Genomic DNA, 21,731 nt, shown 5'->3' with positions numbered 1-21,731 from the left:
CATGTCAGATCCCATTCTGTGATCATAGATAAGATGAGCTACTGTGTCAGAAGGGGCAAATTATTGGTCTGAATCAAGCAAACAAAACAATTTTAAGCAAAGTTTAAGTTGAAGGTACAACTATGAGTATCATATGTATGGAAAGTCTTACATAAATATTTAAATTAACAGATTATATGTTTGTGAAATACACTGTAGATGCCCCTGGTTTTTAAAATACATATCTGTCATATCACTGTCACCATCTGCATCACCCTTTTGTCTTTCTCACATGAACAGTAATCGTCTTTACAACATCAGAGCATCACTTTTGTCCCCAATGAACAGTGAAACTGACAGGAGGCCAGCTGTCTGCTCATGTGTTTCCCTGTACACTATTCCCTATTATTACCACCTCCTTCTGTAATTACAAGCTCCAGTGGACACAAACTTACCATCAGGTGGGGCCAGCGCCACAAGCACAGCACCACCAGCTCTCACGTTAGATAGCATTTTGAATCCCCCCCCTCCTCACCCCACCCTTTATGAAAGCTGGAGGCTAATGGGAGGCTTTTTGCACTTCAGAGGTGCCACAGCCTGCAGGCCAATCAGCCATTTGGGATTAGGAATGCTAAATTTTGTTTCATATCATTACAAGGTTAGCTCACCCCTCATTGGTTCACCATCTGGGCATTCCTTTCTTCCCTTGGAGTGCAGCTTTTCAGTACTATGTCAGCATTGCACAGCCTACAGCGTGGCAGACAGTGATAAAATGAACCAAAGATGGAGGATTAAAAAAAAATAGTGACTGAATACGGACCACAAGTGAGGAAAAAAGAGAGGAATATCCAGGTCTTGTGGTAAACTATAAAATATACATTTGAATTATAATTTCTTTTGCCAATGTAATTCAAATGTTCTTTGTTTTTGTTTTTTTTATGAATTTCAGAGGGAGGTTTTAATCGTCCCTACACAATGTTAATCCTTGGAAAATGATAGAGAGCTCTTGTCACTATCAGAAAAGTATACCAAGAAAAACACATAGATAGAGATTTAAGGTAAGCCAGGGTGTTCGCCTAAACCTGGTAATGCCTAAACTTAACTCCAAAGCAAGGGGGAGAGTTGTTTCGCCAGAGCCTTAATTGAGCCAAGCTCAATTAAGTAAACTAAACTAAACTAAATCCAGATATTCATACCATGATGTCTTGACATTTATGGCATTTATGGTATTTATATCTATAAATAGACACAAACACACAAAAAAAATAAAATAAAATCTAATATGTATATTTTTGGGGAAAAGAAAGTTGTCTTCCAATGACTGTATCCAAATTAAAAACAAATTGTCACCACAGAGGATTCCTACAGTGCGGAAAAATTGTAACATAAAAGCTTGCCATCACAGTAACAACTTAAATTTATCATGACAATTACAAAGGCTTAAGTACAATAGCAAGACCTTAACTTTAATTCCTTAACTCAAACTTCAACTCCTGCTAACTTTAAACTATGACAGAGTCTAATCTCCCACTGAGACCTCAATATTTTATCTCCATGTGGGAGTTAAAGTTGGCATTAAGGCTGCTCATTTGGTTTGTTCCACGAGGGTATTTCATTTTGGAGGACAGCAGGCTAAGAAGATTATAAGCACTGTTTTCAATTCATCTCACACATCCTGACTACTTTTATTGGCTGGGGCCCTCTTATCATGTTTTGCCAGAAGCGACACCAGCCGCTGGCATCTTCAATTGTATCCACCACTTTGGAGTCCCTGAAATTGTATTGATGTTATATTTATTCAAAGTGTAGCCTCTCGTGTTTGATCTGAAGAATTTAGAATTTCAATGGATGGAAGTTCAGACTCAAACATGCCATTCAAGTTTATACTTGGGCTATTAATGGTAATTTAGGGGAATCTAGTTATCTTGACTTGAGGTCAAGCAAAATTGCTTAGTAAACAATGGAAGTCTATAGCATGCATCAACTGGCCCATTAAAAGAGACAGAAAGGAGGAGAAAGGGTGGGACAGAGAAAGTTGCTGATGTGAGAGGAGAAAAAAAAGCTGCAGGAGTGCATATAAAACCTTGAGACAAGAGGATGTTCCTCTCAAACCGGCTGCCATCTCAGTGGTGGAAATGCTGGAGTTGGGGTGGGTCGACTTTGAGGTGACATTGACGCTATGTAGATGAGAGTGAGGATCCTGTGCTCCATGGTACGTCCCTGCTCGCTTCAACTCAGACGGCGGCAGCTCCTGTCCCCGTCTTCTTTCCCCTCCTTTCTTTCAGCACCACTCCTTTAAGGACAGCACCTCGCCCTCAAAGAAGCATTTGGCCACAATCATTCCACCTTCAGGATCATATTTTCTCACCGCCGTCGGACGCAAAGTTTTCATCTTGGTTTTACCGACTGCATGTACAAGGAGTTAACTTTTTTCCCCCTTTTTTCCCCCAAATCTGGATATCCCAGTCTTGGAAAAAAATATCTAAGGAGTAGATTTAACGTAAGTATTATCCACAAACAATGCCTTTTATAAAATGAGCAAAGATTTATGTTTGAAAATCATGTAAGAACTATCTAGTTGTAACTGTGATTTGCAGAAGCGCTGAATTCGGAAAAGAATGTGCATCTCCACTTCACTTTAGGTTGATCAACACTAATCTCACTGAAGAATTTTGCTTTTTCAACCCTTCAGTCTTGGAGACAGGTTACAAATAATTGGAAATCTGAAATTGTGATCAATGAAGACAAAAAATGCATGCTTTACTTTTATTTTGTATGCTTTGCAAATATGTGAAAAAAAACATTATAATAACTTGGAATTTCATCAGTGTTACTATGTAAAACACCTTTGTTAAACCACAAAAACATTTCTGCTCCCGCTTCGCTTTATATCGCTCCTCTCAATTACGCACCAACTGATGAGGCGCAAGGAGCGCTTTCCATGTTTCATGCATACACATTTCAACTATTTATCAAACGTCCTTAAATAAAATAAAATAAAAAAGACGAATAAAAATATAATTAATGGCACAGGCTTGTACATTTTAATGCTACAGATGTTAAGTGGAAAAACATTTATCCAACCCAGCGGCTTCGACTGTTACTAACGGACTAGTTAATATATTTGTGAAATCGTGTGACTATATCTTAATAACGGGGGAAAATATCAACTGAAACCGACAATCCAGTTAGTCTCCCAGGTGATTTATTAGACATGATCATTGCGTATGGCTCCTAAATGTGTTTAATTGCTGTGCTCTCTTACCGGAGCAGTGGGAAGTGGGCCATTGAATTTGGAGCACAATGAATCAAGGACAAGAACAAGCTCTAAATTTCTTCCAACATGGATTCACTTCAGGCCATTAACAGGGATTCTTAATGCATGAGAGGTATTTTATTTGGTCCTCGGGGCATTAGGCTACGGATCGTGAGGCAAATTTTATTTTTCCATTTTCACCTGTCATTAAAATATGCAATTAAGCTTAACTCCATAAAATGACACCCCCCTAACCCCCCTCCCCCTTGCCAATAAATTGGCTGTAAGTCCAGAAAACAAAAATAACGAATTGTTGTTGTTTTTTTTTTTGTTTTTTTTAATTAATTGAGAAAATAATGATTCACATTCACAAGCAGCTTCAGCTTTAATATAGCGTATATCCGAAACAATGAAAGTAGACTTCTGAATCGCCATCTCTCATTCTTGGGTTTCTGCTTCAGAAAAAAATGTATTTATTTATCCGTGACACAAACAACCTTTTTCCCCATCAGACATGTTTCGCTTTTTTATCTTTCTTTTTTTTTTTTTAATATTTGCATATTTGTTTTTTCCAGGTTCGGTGGGTCGTTGTTAAGGTGCCCCTGTTTCCGCTCCTAACCACTCACAGAATCCTGAAGAACCCCGATTATTCGTCTTCACCCGCTGTTCTGTGGAGAACAGTAGCACGGGACGGATAAACTGCTGCCCGTCTGGACCGGTATTAAAACCCACACCTCTGTTCTGGTCAAGACTATCCAACAAACACCGTGACCATGGCTACCAACGGCCCCAAAGCCTCAGACGGACACATACTAACGGAGACAGTAAATGACGCGCCCAGCACCACGCCAAATGACAAACCTAAAACACTGGTGGTGAAGGTGCAGAAGACAAAAAAGGATATACCAGAGAGAGAAACGTGGGGTGGAAAATTTGACTTTCTCCTCTCGTGTGTCGGATATGCAATCGGACTCGGAAATGTCTGGAGATTTCCTTACTTATGTGGGAAAAACGGCGGAGGTAATATGGATTTATTTTTCTTTTCTTTTTTTTTATGGCAGTTGTCAGTTTATCCTCACACCCGAGGAAATACAAAGGTCTTGAAATCAAAAGACGACGTTTTGAACCCGGGGAATTTTAATTGAATGTGATCTCCAACGCATTTCCCCGCATAGCCGTGCGTAATTGCGCACAAGCCAAACCCGCTGCTGTGATCTGTAGCGCAGTTTGAAACCAAATACTTCGTCTGCCAAATAACTTATTGGAATATAGTGAGTATGAAGGGTATGGTTTCTCGCCATTTACACACACCTTTGCTTCTCACCTCTCATTCAGGGGCCTTCTTGATTCCCTACTTTTTGACACTCATATTTGCTGGCATGCCTTTGTTCTTACTGGAGACGGCTCTTGGTCAGTACACCTCTATTGGAGGTCTTGGAGTGTGGAAGCTGGCCCCAATGTTCAAAGGTAAATGACACTTTACCTTCAATGTTAAGTCCCAGAGCTATGTTTCTTCATGATAAATGCCAGCTGGAAACAGATGCAGACAAATCCGGTAATGGAAGCAATTTGTAAGGATTTAGCAGACAGCCATAACATGGAAGACTTGAACCTTTTAATATTGTTTTTATTTTATTCCAGCACAGATGTAATAATACACTTGTTTTCTTTCAGGTGTGGGTCTGGCTGCTGCTGTTCTGTCCTTTTGGCTCAATATTTATTACATAGTAATCATTTCCTGGGCTATTTACTATTTGTACAACTCCTTCACTTCTGTGAGTATTTTAGATCTCAAATACCACCGCTGACCCCAGCCCCCCACACACACACACACAAAGACAGATACATATTTTAAAGTACCTTCTGAATACTCTAAGGGTGAAACCTATTATTTCTGTCCAAAGCACAGATGTTTTCTTTATGAATCTTTACTCTGAAATTTACCACGGTCAAGTGGGAGGCAGTGTGCCAAAATCTCTTACATAAGGCTACAAAACTCCTTACAGAGTATGACTTTTATTACTTCCTTTCCCACATAATTAGCACTTTGTACAAGGTATTGATAAATGCATTCTACGATGAAGCATTCAGTCTTTTAAGAAAAGCATGAAATCTCAATGTCCTGAATGAGCATCACGGTCTTGGCTGCTTGACAGCCAGAGAGAATGGAACCCAGTTGTGGGAGAGTGGTCCAAGTAAAAAGAGCCGTCTCTGTCTCTGTGTTTTTCTTTAAATTTCAGGAGCTTCCGTGGCAGAGTTGTGGCAATCCCTGGAACACAGACCGCTGCTATGTCAACTATAGCATCGCAGACACCAGAAACCTCACCAGCGCTGTGGTCGAGTTCTGGGAGTAAGTTGAGCATCTGCATCTCTTCAGAGCATGAGGACAGGGCTTTATTGTGAACTTATGAAAGCTGGCCAGGTCATATACCATTGTGTGCATGAGGAGGGGTCAAATCAGGGGTCAGAGTCTTATACAGTGATTTGCATGTGATGATGTAATCCTTTAACAGCCATCTACTGCAGGGCACCAAAAGATAGAAAAAAAAACTATTCTCAAAACAAACCCTTGAAAAATAAATCACTGATATAAAAGAAAAAGGCATTTAGTCATGCATTCCTTTGACTGAAAAGATTCAGGAGTGAGAAAAGAAAGCTAAAGATAGTCTCTTTGTGAATACCCAGAAAAGTATGCACATTTCAGCATGCATCCATGCACGGTGCTTATATGAGATCATCCATGCCCTCGTGCATTATTATAAAAGCACTTTACTCCTTCCTTGCAGACGTAACATGCACCAGCTGACCGATGGTCTGGAGAAGCCTGGGGAGGTTAGGATCCCACTGGCTATCACACTCGCCATTGCATGGGTGCTCGTCTATTTCTGTATCTGGAAGGGAGTCAGCTGGACTGGCAAAGTGAGTAAATGAAATGAAAAAATAAATAAGAACTGCAAAATGGGAGAAAATAAAAAATCTAATTCATATAATTTTGTATTACCTGTTCTTAAATACACAGTAAATGTGTGACCTTTTTTGTTTCCCAGGCTATTGCAGGTTTCTGTTTGGAAAGAATCAGCTAAAAATTGATATTAAAACACAGTACTTTTTCATAATGTCTTATGGTTTACTGTACTGTGTACAATGAGCGTCAGATTTTCTTCAAAGGGAAAGGAGCTATCCCTATCTTTTTATGTCACAAAAAGAATGAAAGCACTGATTAATTTCTTTTTCCGTAGATTTAATCTTCAATAACATGAAAAATGTTGACATTGACAACACTGGAGTAAAACTGCTCTGGTAAGGAGGGAACTAGTTCACTGGGAGTGTCCTGAACCCTTTCATTCTGGGGTCATCTTGTCTTATGAGAATTTCTGACTAGGGCATGGTGCTGTGCCGTGGGGATGGTGCCACAGTAACACAATAGATTGACAAGTTGAAGGAGGAGTAGGAGGACACATATTCTAAATACAACCCCTCGGGATAAGTTCTAGCTATGGCTAATATAGAAGGTATTTCTTTTTCTAACACTAATTCTGTATATCACAGGTGGTGTACTTCTCGGCTACATACCCTTACTTTATGCTGTTCATCCTGTTTTGCCGTGGGATCAGTCTACCTGGTGCCATCGATGGGATTCTCTTCTACATCACACCAGACTTTGAAAAACTTAAGGAGTCTGAGGTAAACTGTCTTTTGTGATGTGGTCAAGAACACGAATGGGAACTTCCCAACCTCAACAACACAAGTGCTTGCAGATGATGAGCTGAGCTCTAAGGGGGGATGCGTCTTATTGAGGCAAGGTTGCAAAGACTGTTGACAGGATAGAGTGATGCAATTGGTTTCTTACTGAACTGGCATCAAGTCATGTTAAAGGAAATGTAGTACTGTATGTCACTGAGATTTATGGAGTGCTCATTCAGATAAATCCACAACCAGGATTAGCATTAATATCCACAGATAATGTCAGCAACAATCAACTCTAACTGCATGGGATGCACTAAAAAACATATCTATGTGAGTGTAGTTTAATTTTTGTCTGTTCTTTCAATTAAGCTTTACACGAGACAAGAAAGATTTATGCCCTGTCCCTTTTACAATAATACTATGACTAATAATAATAATAATATTATTATTAGTCGTATTATTATTATTAATACTACTAATAATAATAATGATAATAATCATCATCATCATTATCAAAGTAGGAAAAAGAGTTTCATGTTGGTTATTTTGTGATAAATATCCAAGACATAGCCTCATATGTGCAGATGCTATGTGTTTTTTTCTTGATTACCGACATTTTTCTAATCTCTGTGTGGCAGGTGTGGCTCGATGCTGCCACACAGATCTTCTTTTCCTATGGGTTGGGATTAGGCTCTCTGATTGCTCTCGGGAGCTACAATACCTTCCATAACAATGTATACAGGTATGTGTCTAAATAAAATGATGCATTTAAGTTTTTTTCTTTTTACTCCAGTTAAAATGAAATTTCACCATCTACCTCCAGTTGACCATATATATTTGTTTAAGGAGAATGTGCATGTGTTTTGGTTTCTGTGATTATACTATGCCTCCTGTTTTAGGACATTTTGGCCCTCCAGTTGTACTGGTGTTTATTTAGATGGGCTGAATGTTTTGTTTTTATTCTGTGGCTGTAGGTACATGCATTTCATGTCATTTCAAAGATTCCCTACAAAATTCATACTCCATCAACTTCAAATTACAGTTGTCAGCAACACAATCTTATCTGCTTCTAACTATTGTAAAATTGTTAGAAATCACAGTCATAAAAAAAAAAGAAGAATCAAATCTGTTGGAAAAAAAGAACGTATTCAGCTGCTGTTCTGCTGTGGGATGCAAAATGGCTTTCCATCGCTACCTTCCCTTCCCCCCACGCCGCTCCACAATGTGTGACGGGTTGATAAGGAATTGATACAGGCATGGAAATGACTGCCTTGTGCTTTGTCTCTGCCCTACAGAGATTCTGTCATTGTCTGCTGCATCAACTCCTTCACCAGTATGTTTGCCGGCCTTGTCATCTTCTCCATTGTGGGCTTCATGGCCAATGTGACAAAGAGACCCATCGCTGATGTGGCAGCCTCAGGTAATTGCAATCAATGCTGAAGCTCAATAGAAACAAGCACAAACATGAGTTATCACGAGTTAAATAATTGTTAAAAAGAAGAAAAAAAATCTCGATAGAAAAGGCTGACTATGCTACGGTTATAGTAGTAAAGATTATATTCTCAGTGTAGGTTCAAATGTTTGCATTTATTAGAATGGAAATGCTTTATTTGTATTTTGTATGAAGACAAGTTTCAGTGTTACACTACACTTTACTTTCAAGGACAGTTCAGTTTTAGATTCTTTATAACTTCTTTTTTTACCCAGTATCTTTTTCTGTTATAATCTCACGGTGCAATCAGTAAAATGGTGTTTACATTTTAAATGGACAATTTTTTTAAGCTGTTGAGCGATAAGCACACAAATCAAAGCTAATATACAGTTTCCATGCTGTATATTAGAAAGAAGTGTAATTTGTCTTATATTAGGACCTGGCCTGGCGTTTTTGGCATATCCTGAGGCCGTCACCCAGCTGCCCATCTCTCCTCTCTGGGCAATACTCTTTTTCTCCATGCTGCTGATGCTGGGAATCGACAGCCAGGTGATGATAACCCAAGGAAAATGGTCAACTATTGTTTTTACACTGAGGCAAAACTTTCTAAATCCAATCCCTTTTCTAAGCTTTACGTTACAGATTTTCACACCTATTCCCAGAATTCAATTTGATTATTGGAAACCCTTTTTGATGTGTCAAAATATTACTTTAAGTGTAAAGTATTGTATTTTGCAATACTTGTTTGCTCATATATTAAGCCTTTTCAATGGTTTTTTATAGTAATGCAGTTTTGCATGTTGAATCTGAAATCTATGCAGTTCTGCACAGTGGAAGGCTTCATCACCGCACTCGTCGATGAATTTCCTCATGTCCTCCGAAAGCGCAGAGAGATCTTCATTGCTGCTGTCTGCCTTGTGTCTTACATCATCGGCCTCTCCAATATAACACAGGTAAATGTGATAATGCAACAACTCTGAGTCATTACTGCCTCTTTTTTGTACACTGAAAACAATCTGAGAATATAAAAGAAGTTTACATCAAATCAGCATTATTTCAGCATCTACTGGTATTCTGTTCACTTTTTTATTTTAGCTTCGTGAAAGGACGATAGACTTTTATTCAAACACATAGTTTCCTTGCAAAAAAGCGATGACTTAACCTTAGTTGTTGATTTATTAGCCTGTAAGACTAAACATAACCTTTATTCCATGGAAGCCAGCAGACAACCAAAAAATCTGAAAAATTAATTGAAAACAATGGTTTAAAAGTTTAAAAGAGAAAACAACACAACAATACACCGCCCAAAATTAACTGTGCTTGATTAGTTGCAATTGGCTGCTAATTGACCCTTTGTCAAGCCCCGCCTCTGTTGCTAGGTCGGACAAAACTGTCATCTCTCCCGTCCACTCCCATTGTAAAAATGGGGTTTTACATCAATTTATTTCTAATTGATGTACCAAAGAATATCAACTGCAACTCGATATACTGTAAATAAAAGGGAACACTTTGGGTACTATGTAGTGAGTTTAAAAATAGGAGGTTTAAAAAAATAATCACTGGATTCACTGGATTGTTTTTTAAAAAAACAATCCAGTGATTTAAGTTTTAATACAAGGCAAGTAAAAACTATGCTTTTTCCATTGATGTGAACGAGAGAGACAGCTATTTTGTCCAACCAGATATTCTGCCCCGGATGTAGCAACGGAAAATTATTTTTTTCTGATTGGTCAGTCAGGGACCAATCAGAAGGCTGACAAAGGGTCAATTACTTTTTTAGTTCCTGGAAGCGGTTCGCACTGTTGGAAACATCAACAGCATTTCTGACCACTAACTTGAAGTTAATGTTGCAGAATTGGACTATGGGTACATTGTGGAGCAGTGGAAGCACTGCACCCAAGCAAGCTATGATCAGTCGCAATGCTGCTACGCAGCTAATGCTAGCTGAATAAAATCATACATGACGGCGGGACTATGTCAAATCAGCAGCTCATTTGTCTACCTCATACTCTGTTATTAATAATGTATTTTGCTACATTGTTCATTGCAATTACACACAGTTTATTCGTCTACTTAAATAATCAAACAGTGCCCATCGCTGCCTTGCCAATCTTGTTGCCGCTCAAAACTCCCACCCCCACTCTGGCCTCCACCTATAGGCTGTGACTCTAAGGGTCGATCAATTTGTTGTCAATCATTCTCAGTATCTTAATATCATCTAATATCATATCTGTGAAAAGTGGGGAAATTGGGGGCACGGTGGCGCAGCTGGTAGTGCAGCCGTCTCAAAGCAAGAAGGTCCTGGGTTAAATTACCGCTGGGGACGCTGTGTGTGGGCGCTGAGTGCGTGTTAGTTCCCCCATGACTTCAGGGCCCACACCTTGGTGGGGTTGGAGAAAGGGCCTTTCTGTGTGGAGTTCTGCATGTTCTCCCTGTGTTCCCTTGGGTAGATATGTGAGCTACCCTCACAAAATCATGCACACAGTCCTGGGCTATACATGCCCCCTCTGGCGCCAGATGGGGTGGGGAGGATCTGGCCGGAATAACATGATCCTTCCACGCGCTACGTTCGGCCAGAGAAACGCCACCCTGTCTGGTGAAAAGAAGCGGCCTGCTCACTCCTCAAGTAAGGAGGAGACTTGAGCTCAGTGCGGGGACCTCCCGGGGTTGGTAGAGGATGGCAATGCCCAGGACTAACTTTGGTAGGAGCACTGAGTGATAAAATGGGTAAAAAATTTGGATAAAAATATATATAAAAAAAAGAGAAGTGCGGAAATTGGAGCCAAGATGCTGAAATATAAGAATTGTTCAATAATGATTGGAGCGAAAGTTGACGGAGTGAAATGATAACTGATGAATAATGTCCATCCATCCATTATCTATACCCGCGGGGTCACGGGGGTCTGCTGGAGCCTATCCCAGCTCATTTCAGGTGAGAGGCAGGGGTTACACCCTGGACAGGACACCAGTCCATCACAGGGCCACATATAAACACACAAACCATGCTCACAACCACACTCACGCTCACACCTAGGGGCAATTTAGAATCACCAATTAACCTAATATGCATGTTTTTGGACTGTGGGAGGAAGCCGGAGTACCCGGAGAGAACCCACGCAAGTACGGGGAGAACATGCAAACTCCACACAGAAAGGCCCCTGCCGGGCCTGGGAGTCGAACCGGGGACCTTCTTGCTGTGAGGCAACAGTGCTAACCACCAAGTCTTTTTTTATCTAAAGATATTTATTAACACATTTTTGAACAAACAAGTTTATTAATCTGCTTTTTATGGTTAAAATGTATAGCTACATAGGATATTATGACCGTTGACCAACACAAATAAACATTCCTGTATTAAGATTTTTCATTTGAATTATTCTTTTTTTTCCTACGTCTCTCTTCCTCTGCAGACATTTTTTAAATACATTTCTTTAAGGCTACAAACCAGTTCTATTCGTATTTTAATATGTCTGCATACATGTTTCTTGTAAAGCTTCTAATCCAGCATGTCTAACGAGATTTCTGAGGGAGTAAAGGATGTTTTATTTTTCTTCACAGTCTGTAAAATGACTGCTGAATCAGCAAGCTTTTTTTTTTTTTTTTTTTTCCCAATATCCATTTACATAACTTCTAAACTCCAACTCTTCTAAAAAAATCATATATGGATGCTACAACACAACCAATATCAAATCTGCCATTTTTGGGGAAAATCATTGAAAATGTCGTTTTCCAGCAAATCCATGCTTTTATGATGCAAAACAATCTTTTTAACGCATTTCAGTCTGGATTTCGGCCACACCACAGCACTGAGACTGTACTCATCAAAGTCTTAAATGATATTCATCTGAATAATGATGCAGGCAAATCCTCTGTTCTGGTATTACTGGATCTCAGGGCTGCATTTGACACACTTGATCATAACATTCTTCTCAGCAGACTGGAAAAGTAGGTGGGATTTACCGGCACTGTGCTTCAATGGTTTAAAGGGGACCTATTATGGCATTTAATGTATATAAACAGGCCTTGAATGTCTTAAAAACAATCTAAAGCTTGTTTTTTCTACATAAAACAGAAATTCAGCTTGTGGGCCATGTCTCTAGTTTTACCGCTTCTAAGCTCATTTTCTGTGCTGGATTCTAAGGGGAGGGAGAGGCTATGATAATGAGTGTCTGCGTTGATTGGCTGCTTGAATGACGTGTAGCAGGGGAGGGAACAAAGCCTCGCTCCGGCCAGAACAGCCGGCTGCGTACACAAAGCGTGCCCCATGCTAGAGAGCTTCAGCGACAAATAAATTCCATTGCTTTATTTTTTTTGTATTGGTCTGTCCTAACTGGCCGCGAGTTTAAGGGTTTCAGTGTGGACAGAGAGCGTCCGATGTCACGCAGCTCGACGCGATAGTTGGACGCTCTCATTCAGTTACACGGTGGAAACGGATCTTAAAGCCTGATTTAAGGTTCTGCGTTAAATCGACGCGTACCCTACGCCGTAGGCTCTGCGTTGGTGTAACGCGGAACCATAAATCAGCCTTTAGTTAAGTGAAGAAGGATCCGGGTCAACTCGTCTTCACACTAATTCACACAGGAAGATTTAATTGAATTTTAAACAGGTACACCACAGTTATTTACTCAGATTCCTCATAATTTCCAATATGTTACAAGACAAATGAATCATGTTAACTGTAAAGAAATCACAACACTGAATTTTCACAAATGGCAACTTTATTAAAAAAATAAAAGAACATAAGTTGTATATAAATAACATGTATGCACTTTTGCTGGCTCAAGGAAGGACCGTGCGTCTTCTGAAGGTGTTGTTGAACTGCTTCAGGTGCTTTGCTTGGAAGATCTGAAACCATGAACAGAAGAAAAATGTATTACGGTACTAATAGAGCTCCGGTGTTACCAAACACTCCGTTAGGGAACACTGGAGCCACCGGGGCCCGGGGCTCCTCACCGGTCCGGTCCGGTGAGGGGCCCCGGTGCTCCGGAGCTAAGCTAAATACTTAACCCATGCAAAGATCATACTTGTAGACAAATATAAATAACATAAAAAAAATAACGTCACTTACCGCTGACTCGTATGCAGTTGCCGGGTCCGTACTGTGGGCACTGATCCTTTTATGAGGGTAAGTGTCGATGCAAAACCAAATTTTTACTGTGCCCTCGCTGTTGAAACAGCCACGGCTTCTGAACAATGGCTGACGCTCCAGCCGGCGGAGCTGGTTGTGGGCATGGTTTCAGCAGCGGAGGCCGACCTATGGACGATAGGCGCTGATTCTTAACGGCTCGTAGAAGTCACATGACACTGGAAGATTCAGCCGGGCGGGGTGTACAGACCCTGCAGAATTTCATGGTATTTCATCTTTCCTGTGTTGGCAGGGTGAGGGGAGACCACTTTATACACGTTAAAACAAGAAAAAACGCGTTTTTCATAATAGGTCCCCTTTAAATCTTACTTGCAAGATAGGGCCTTTTTTGTGTCAATTGGAAACCATGAGTCTGAGAGAACCAAGATCACATGTGGGGTTCCTCAAGGGTCCATTCTCGGACCGCTTGTATTCAACATCTATATGCTACCCCTAGCTCAGATTATGGAACATCATAACATTTCCTACCATACTTATGCCGATGACACACAACTCTATATTTCAGTGTCACCACGTGACTACAGTCCCCTACTCTCATTGAGTAACTGTATTCACCAAATCAATGAATGGATGTGCCAGAATTTTCTCCAGCTAAATGCAGAAAAGACAGAGGTGATAATTTTTGACCCTAAAAATGAAAGGGAAAAGATCAGCGCTCACCTTGGCTCCATGTCATTCACAGCTACAAATCAAGCCAGAAATCTTGGTGTAATTATTCACTCAGACCTGAACTTCAACAGCCATCTAAAGTTTATCACTAAATCTGCCTACTACCACCTAAAAAACATTGCTAGAATTAAGGGGATTCTGTCTAAAGACATGGAAAGACTTATTCATGCATTCATTTTCTGTAGGTTGGATTATTGCAATGGCATCTTTACAGGCCTTAACAAGAAATCTATCAGGCAGCTGCAGCTGATCCAGAAGCTGCCGCCAGAGTCCTTACAAACACCAGGAAACTGGACCATATCACACCGGTCATAAAATCACTACACTGGCTTCCAGTCAGTGGAAGAATAGAGTTTAAAATCTTACTGCTGGTCTACAAAGCACTGAATGGTCTTGGACCAAAATACAGGCTGGATCTGTTAGTTCCCTATGAAGCTCCCAGACCCCTGAGGTTCATCTGGATCTGGTTTGTTGTGTGTCCCAAGAACAAGAACCAAGCAAGGTGAGGCAGCGTTCAGTTATTCTGCTCCTCACCGGTGGAACAAACTTCCTGTAGACCTGAGGTCTGCTCCACCTGTCAGCTCCTTTAAATCAGGCCTAAAAACATTACTGTTTACTCAAGCGTACTCTTAAATTAAATACTTACCTCCTGTACTCTACTGCCCTTATTTTTAACAGCTTGTGCTTTTTATTATTTTACTTCTTTTCTTATCATTTTATTCATAGACTTGAAACAGACTTGAAACTGACAGTGTTTCAAGCAAATCCAGAGTGGTCTTGTTTGGAGCAAATCTCTCACTTGGCAGATATCATTTCTGTTCACACCAATAAGCAGCCTTTACCTTCCATGGATCCCAGCCAGTGGTGTTCACACTTAACAGTGTATTTATTCCACTTCACCAGTTTCTTACTTACCTGGACGTCCACATAAACAGCTCCTAAATATCTTCCATCTTCCATCTTCATTTATATTGCCTTCTTTTTCTTCATTTGCAGGGAGGACTGTATGTTTTTAAGCTGTTCGACTACTACTCAGCAAGTGGGATGTCCCTGCTTTTCCTGGTTTTCTTTGAGTGCATCTCCATTTCATGGTTCTATGGTGAGCAACATGTTTGTCTGCAATGTAGAGACACTCTTTAGATCTTCAAAACAATGCAAGTCTTAGAACTCACAACAGGAATGTTGCACCGGGTCTGAGATGATTAATTATATAATGTACAGCAAAGAGACACATATTCATCATTTTTGTTTTTGGGGTTGCAGGTGTGGATAAATTTTATGACAACATTGAAGAAATGGTTGGCCACAGGCCCTGTCTGTGGTGGAAGGCATGCTGGGTCGTTTTCACTCCTCTTATCGTTGCTGTAAGTGTTCTCTGGGGTAAAAGTTAATGCTCTATTAAACTATTTTCACTATAAGGACAAGCCTTTTGAGCTCAGCTATTCCATGATTGTACCTTGACAGCTGCAGTCCAATACCTTTCAGTTCTAGTTTATTTAATTCCATGAACGGTTGGTGTAATTCCTTGTTAATGTTAATACAAACATCAAAGCAGATTAGATTATCAAACAAAAATGTCTTTTCTTAAGCTTTAATGCCAGTTTTAATCTATCTGATCCTTACCGTTCAAAGTAGTTAAATGTTGAAACAAGACAATTCTGTGATTAATCCCTAGAGGGTAATTATTTCAAGTACACATTTTTAGGAAAATAAATATTATAATTGAGAGGAGAAATAATGGTCGGTCATTCGTAGTTGTACAATTTTGCTTGGTTTTAGATGTCTGAATGATAAAAATAATGACATTTCTTCTCTTGTCTTTCTGTTGTCCAGGGTGTGTTCTTGTTTAGTGCAGTGCAGATGGTTCCCCTCACTTTGGGCGATTACGTGTTCCCAGGCTGGGGTCAAGGGGTCGGCTGGTGCATGGCCCTCTCCTCCATGATTCTCATCCCAGGTTACATGGGCTACATGTTCCTCACACTCAAAGGCACATATAAAGAGGTAGGTTTACAAAATAACAAAGACTTTTGAACCTTTTTTAACTTCATGATTAATAATCACTTGTTGCACACCACAAAAATGATTCTGTTTTCTAATGAATGTTGGACTGCCATATGTTGAAAGATTAAGAACTGATTTTGACACTTTGGATGTACATTGTGATGTTAAGTATTAAGAAATATATATTATAATATGTAAATATTAGGATGCTATTGCAGACAAGAAAACAGTTTTTTTTTTTTTTTCAAGAATCTGTGCATCACTGTCTTCTCGTTTTGCGTATTCCACCTGGAATAATCCACAAGGAAAGCTCGGTTGAGAGAATCCCAATGGATTACTTGACATGGAAGATTTTTTTTTCCTTTTATTTCTTTCGTTCTTTTTTTTTTTTCTTAAGCCAAGCTTTTATCACTCAGTGTATGTCAGTATAGTATCAGAACAATGCACAAGTTGGATGAACATTTCAGCAAAAAGGTAATCCGAAGTATATTAAACCAGAATCTGTAGCATCTACAGTCACATGTAAAGATATATATAGCCTATATATTAGGGAAAGGTAAAAATTTGTAATTAGATTTTTAATTTAAAAGCTACAAGACGGCTAGCAACAGATAAGAAAATGCTGAGCTTAGCTCTTTGTGATTCTATTCGGTGCATTAAAGCTATTTTGTGGCACCATGATTCAGTGGTTCTGTAATGAGAAAACACACAAGCATGCTGAATAAAGACATAATAAATTGAAATGAAGAGTAGTGCAGTGATAAAAGGATTAGTGAAGTTTTTAATTAGTCGCAAAGCAATTTTTGATGACTTTCCACTCTAGAGTTCTCAGCAAATTAGAAACAGAGTGCATTTTATTGGTCTGACAATCACAATCAACCGCATTTAATGTCATTTTGGCATAATGTTTACATTAAAAGCTTCTTTACTTGCAATCATCCACACTGTACTGAACAATTAGCTTACATATATACAGTCCCCAGTGACAGATATAGCCACGACCGACAGAATAAATGGGCCATAATTGCAGGCGGTGTAACTGAGGCCATCAGGGTCAAAATGCAGGTGTCAAATGCGGCAGTGCTAGCTGATGGCTGATTGTCTAATTGTAGCAATCAGGCAGCTGATTAGAGCTCTACACCCAGGCAGATGCTTAGTTTCACAAACACTCCATGAAAAATGGACGGTGAAGTGCCTGGCTCCAACACCATCCATAGCTGAGAACATTCGATAAACTGAAAGTTTTACAATTTCAGATATAAAATGTTGGGTTAGCGTGGCCCATGCAATCTTTTCCCCATGATGGTATTGTAGCCACAGCTGTGGAGCTGCTGTGTTATAGGTTGCAGTGTAGGATGTTATTTGAAATTTCTGTGGCAAAGCTGATTTGAGTTTAGTGACACCAGTGTTACGGATTTTTCTCAGCGCTTGAGGATGATGATCAAGCCTCCGACGATGGTAAAGGCTCAGGAAAATGGTCCGGACCAGCAGATGGAAAACCAGAATCCAAACCCTGCCAACGAGGAAGCCTACATCTAATAAGCTCTGCCTGTCTCTCAGTTTCAATGGCCAAGATTGGCGCTCCATCGTAATCAAGGTTGGGTACAACCACTAGACTTCTACGTCTGCTTTCATTCACCTACCTCCTGGGGACATGTGAAACCAACCTGATTACACAGTTATTTTTAAGGGGATTTCTGTTTGTCTATTTGTAAAATACAGAGATATAGAGATAAACAAATTACCCAGCAAAGTTGATGTGATATTATGTATTTCATTATGCAAAAAACCTAGTATTCTTAGAAAAAGGAAGTGTGACTAAGGAAATTACTGTATATTGAATATGCATAATTTAAATCTGGAGGCCCACATTGCTTAAATAGTATTGTGCTTTGAAGATAATTATTAATCTACTAAGCTCTGTACAAAAGGAAAAAAATATTGCTTAAAATGTATTTTGTTTATTCATTTAATAAACAAATGCAGTATAGAAGATGAATATATATATATATATATATATATATATATATATATAGTACTGACCAATTTAAAGCAAAGATAATATGGGAACGTGCAACAGGTAAGGCCAAATCTGCTTGTATGTGTAAACCATAATTTAACAGATCAATCATTTCCCTGCAGAATCCTGCACTTCACCTGAAATGTTTACCACCCACTTCTATGGGCTACATTAAAAAAAGCACAAGTAAAGTGTGGCATCCAATGTGTTGTAGGCATGACTGAAACCTGTGACAACAGCAAAAATAACGTTTAGAGAATACATAGCAAGAGACTGTTATAACTGTTTCTTTGTTTTCTAAAGAACACTAACTTTGTATGTGGTCTGAATCATTTTGTAGAATCATATTTTCAGGTGATTTTCTATATGTGAGAACAAGAAGGACCAAAATCATGCCATAGTTTGAACAGTTTGTGCAGACATTGGACTATATATATGGATTGGATCAAGCACCCCTTGTGATGCATTACTGCAAAACAGTTACAAGTAGGGAAAAAAGAGAGAATAACACGCCTACAAGCACAAGTTGAATTTATAAACCTCCACCTCTAATAATAAATCCACAAAAAAATCCCACATTTGCACTATGCACTCTGCATCTCAGCTTGAGATCATTTATTTGGAAAAAACGTAAACATTTAATGCGACTTGCAACCAGTTAAGTGGTGAGAGGGGCTTATGGTGTGGCGATCCATTGCTAGATAATATTTCTTACTTTAACCAGGACAATGAATAAGCTGCCATGGCTAGTGTGATGCGTCGGAAGTAGTAACATGAATTTCTATGATAGATTCTACTATTTTGACTGGACACATTTACTTTTATACCTTTTTAGAAAGCCACTCCTCAGGTACAATGATGGAGGTCACCAAATTGTCTCAAATACAGCCCTTATACACTGAAACAACGAATGCTGTATTAAAACGAAATGTAACTATCAATTTCCAACTTTTTTTTTTTTGCCCCCATAAATTCAACGTGTTGCCTTTTGCAGCAGCAAAACATGAAATCAGAAACATAAAGGCTCAGTATAAGTACGTTCTTGCACACATTCAATAGCTGATCCAAATTGTTGCCTATTTTCTGTGTACTGTTTGCTGGTTTGTATCATCTGTTATGGTATTTTTTGTCCTTTTAGTGAAGCCATACTGTGTTCTTTCTCTGTGGTAAGTGCTGATTTCCAGTACAGATTCGGAGACAGAACTTCCCAATCAGTCAGAGAACAAAGCCGACAAAGCACTGTTAACGCAACAGAACACAGCTAGGTACTGTGTAGGTCAACACCAGTGAAACTACTCCATTTAATAGGGTAAACGAAAGCCTATTCTAACATATCAAGTTTGCTCAGTGATATAAAAACCCACTTAAAGATGCTGACTTCAAGGCAGAGCACAGATATCACCATGAAGAGGGATCAAGAGAGTTTGCTTCTGTGGCAGCTACATGCGACAGGAATCAGGTTGAAACAGTCCTGTTTTTCTTTTCTTTCATTAGCATTCTTTTTTCTTTTAAAGATATGTGAATTAAAATGTGCAATGACAAAAATATTCCATGAATTTTGTATAAAGCTACCATAATGCAGTTTCTCTCTTGAATGATGTTGTAAACTGGACTGTGTAATACATGTATCTGTGAATGTCCGTACAACCTGAGGTTTTCTTTAATTTTGCTTAAATGTTGGATTTAAAAAAAAAAACAATATTATGTGCTGCTTCCTGAAATAATATCATCACAGAAACAAAGGCATATATTTCTTAACTGTAAAAAAATAAATAATATCAATAATAATGATAACAAAAAAGCATTAGAGTAATAATAAGGATGATAATTATATGATAGAAAAGTCTGGTCAGAGAATATTGTTTTGTATATTTCTAGCTGTTTCATGGGCCTAATGTAAAATATTCTATGTAAAAAATACATATAATAAATGTCTTTAGATGGTGTTATATGAAAAAGCATGTTTGCTATATATGTTATCAGCAAAATAAATAAAGATCTATAGATTATAATGTCAGCATCATGTCTTTTGAAGTCATTTATGATGCATTCCCTATCCACTTGAATCCCAGTGCTGTCAACACTTAATGGGATGATTATGGCAATTTTTATTTGCCACACAGAGGACACTCTGAGTATTCCCAAGCCCCACCTTAAGAAGGTATATAAATGCTTTTCAAATGTGCTTTCTCCATTACTGATAAAGATTGCCACATATGATACTGACTACTCAGTATACTACTATTATGCTAATGTACTATTTATTACATAAGTACAAATTAATATGCAATCAGCTCCATCACCATGGGAGAGGTTGGCTGCAACTTAGCTGACAGTATCTGACAAAATGGTTTTCTGCTACCACTGTAATATTCTTGAGACACCTGCAGAGAAATCTGTGCCAGCAGAGAACTAGAGCTGAGCTGGCTGACAGCCAACACCTCCCAGTCACAATGCACCATCCATCCCCCTGCTGCTGTGCAGCAGTTAGCACACATTTATTCAAATCAAAAAAGCCACCAAATCATTCAAAGCCTCAGAAAAAGAACTACATGGTTAGTTTGTGCTTTTGATTTTAACAATTTAATTAAAAAGCAACATTGAAAGGCAAAGGGCACTGAAAGGCAAGAAAAAAGTTAAGTAAAAATTAGAGCTAGCTACACTGTCAAAAACATCAACCTTTTTGTATGTTAGTATAAATGTTGCATTCACAGTAATACACTAAAGTCACAATTCCATTACGTTTTGTTGTGAATGAATATTTGGAGACATGTAATTATACATCAAGGGTCTGAACTTGCCCCTCTGAAAGAGAGCACTTAAAGCTCAACTCAACAGAGATCAGGTGGTATTAAAGACTTCTCCAGGACATTTTACACTGCAGCATGGTAATTTGGTGGTTAGTACTGTTTCTTCACAGCTAGATGGGTCCCACTTCAAATCCATGCTGGGGCCTTTCTGCATGGAGTTTTCATGTTGTGCCAGTGCTTATGTGGATTTGTGCGGGTTCTCCAGCTTTTTCTATATATTTGTATATGTTTGTACTTTGTACTATGTTTGTATATATACATACATATATATATATATATATATATATATATATATATATATATATATATATATATATATATATATATATATATATATATATATATATATCATAATATATGAATGTTTGTATGTATATATTTAAGCAATAAGCACATGTACGTGTGTGTATGTACTGTATGTATTTTACATTCTTGCATAAATATAGTTATCTATACTATGTACTCTCAAATAGATGAGAACTGTCATATATATATATATATATATATATATATATATATATATATATATGTGTGTGTGTGTGTGTGTGTGTGTGTGTGTGTGTGTGTGTGTGTGTGTGTGTGTGGAGGTTCAGATGATTAAGACCCAGATGTGGGCGACAGGATTTCCAAAAACATGGTTTATTGAGAAAAATAAAAAGCAAAAGCGCTGCTGAGCAGGATTCAAAAGGACAAGATACTAGGCTTGACAAAACCAAGAACATGACATGACA

General features: G+C 38.8%; 1 protein-coding gene across 1 annotated transcript; it reads left to right on the top strand.

The window, feature by feature from the left end:
- The first annotated feature begins 2,099 nt into the window (after positions 1–2,099).
- Positions 2,100–20,195, top strand: slc6a1b (solute carrier family 6 member 1b). The gene is made up of 15 exons (XM_061727415.1): positions 2,100–2,479; positions 3,811–4,255; positions 4,571–4,702; positions 4,910–5,010; positions 5,476–5,585; positions 6,022–6,154; positions 6,785–6,919; positions 7,561–7,664; positions 8,218–8,342; positions 8,791–8,903; positions 9,176–9,307; positions 15,166–15,268; positions 15,433–15,533; positions 16,003–16,170; positions 17,596–20,195. Exons 2-15 carry the CDS (start codon positions 4,009–4,011, stop codon positions 17,707–17,709), a joined length of 1,818 nt encoding a protein of 605 aa, XP_061583399.1. The 5' UTR covers positions 2,100–2,479; positions 3,811–4,008; the 3' UTR covers positions 17,710–20,195.
- Positions 20,196–21,731: the final 1,536 nt, after the last annotated feature.

Source organism: Cololabis saira, chromosome 8, assembly GCF_033807715.1.
Source record: "Cololabis saira isolate AMF1-May2022 chromosome 8, fColSai1.1, whole genome shotgun sequence".
Lineage (NCBI taxonomy): Eukaryota > Metazoa > Chordata > Actinopteri > Beloniformes > Belonidae > Cololabis > Cololabis saira.
Note: the sequence above shows the minus strand (reverse complement) of the source record. Positions and strands in the feature narration are given on the sequence as shown.

Coding starts and splice junctions, on each gene's coding strand:
- slc6a1b (XM_061727415.1), top strand. CDS start 4,009: ATGGCTACCAACGGCCCCAAAGCCTCAGACGGACACATACTAACGGAG. Junction 7,665..8,217: donor TTCCATAACAATGTATACAG/GTATGTGTCTAA, acceptor TCTGCCCTACAG/AGATTCTGTCATTGTCTGCT. Junction 8,904..9,175: donor TGCTGGGAATCGACAGCCAG/GTGATGATAACC, acceptor AAATCTATGCAG/TTCTGCACAGTGGAAGGCTT.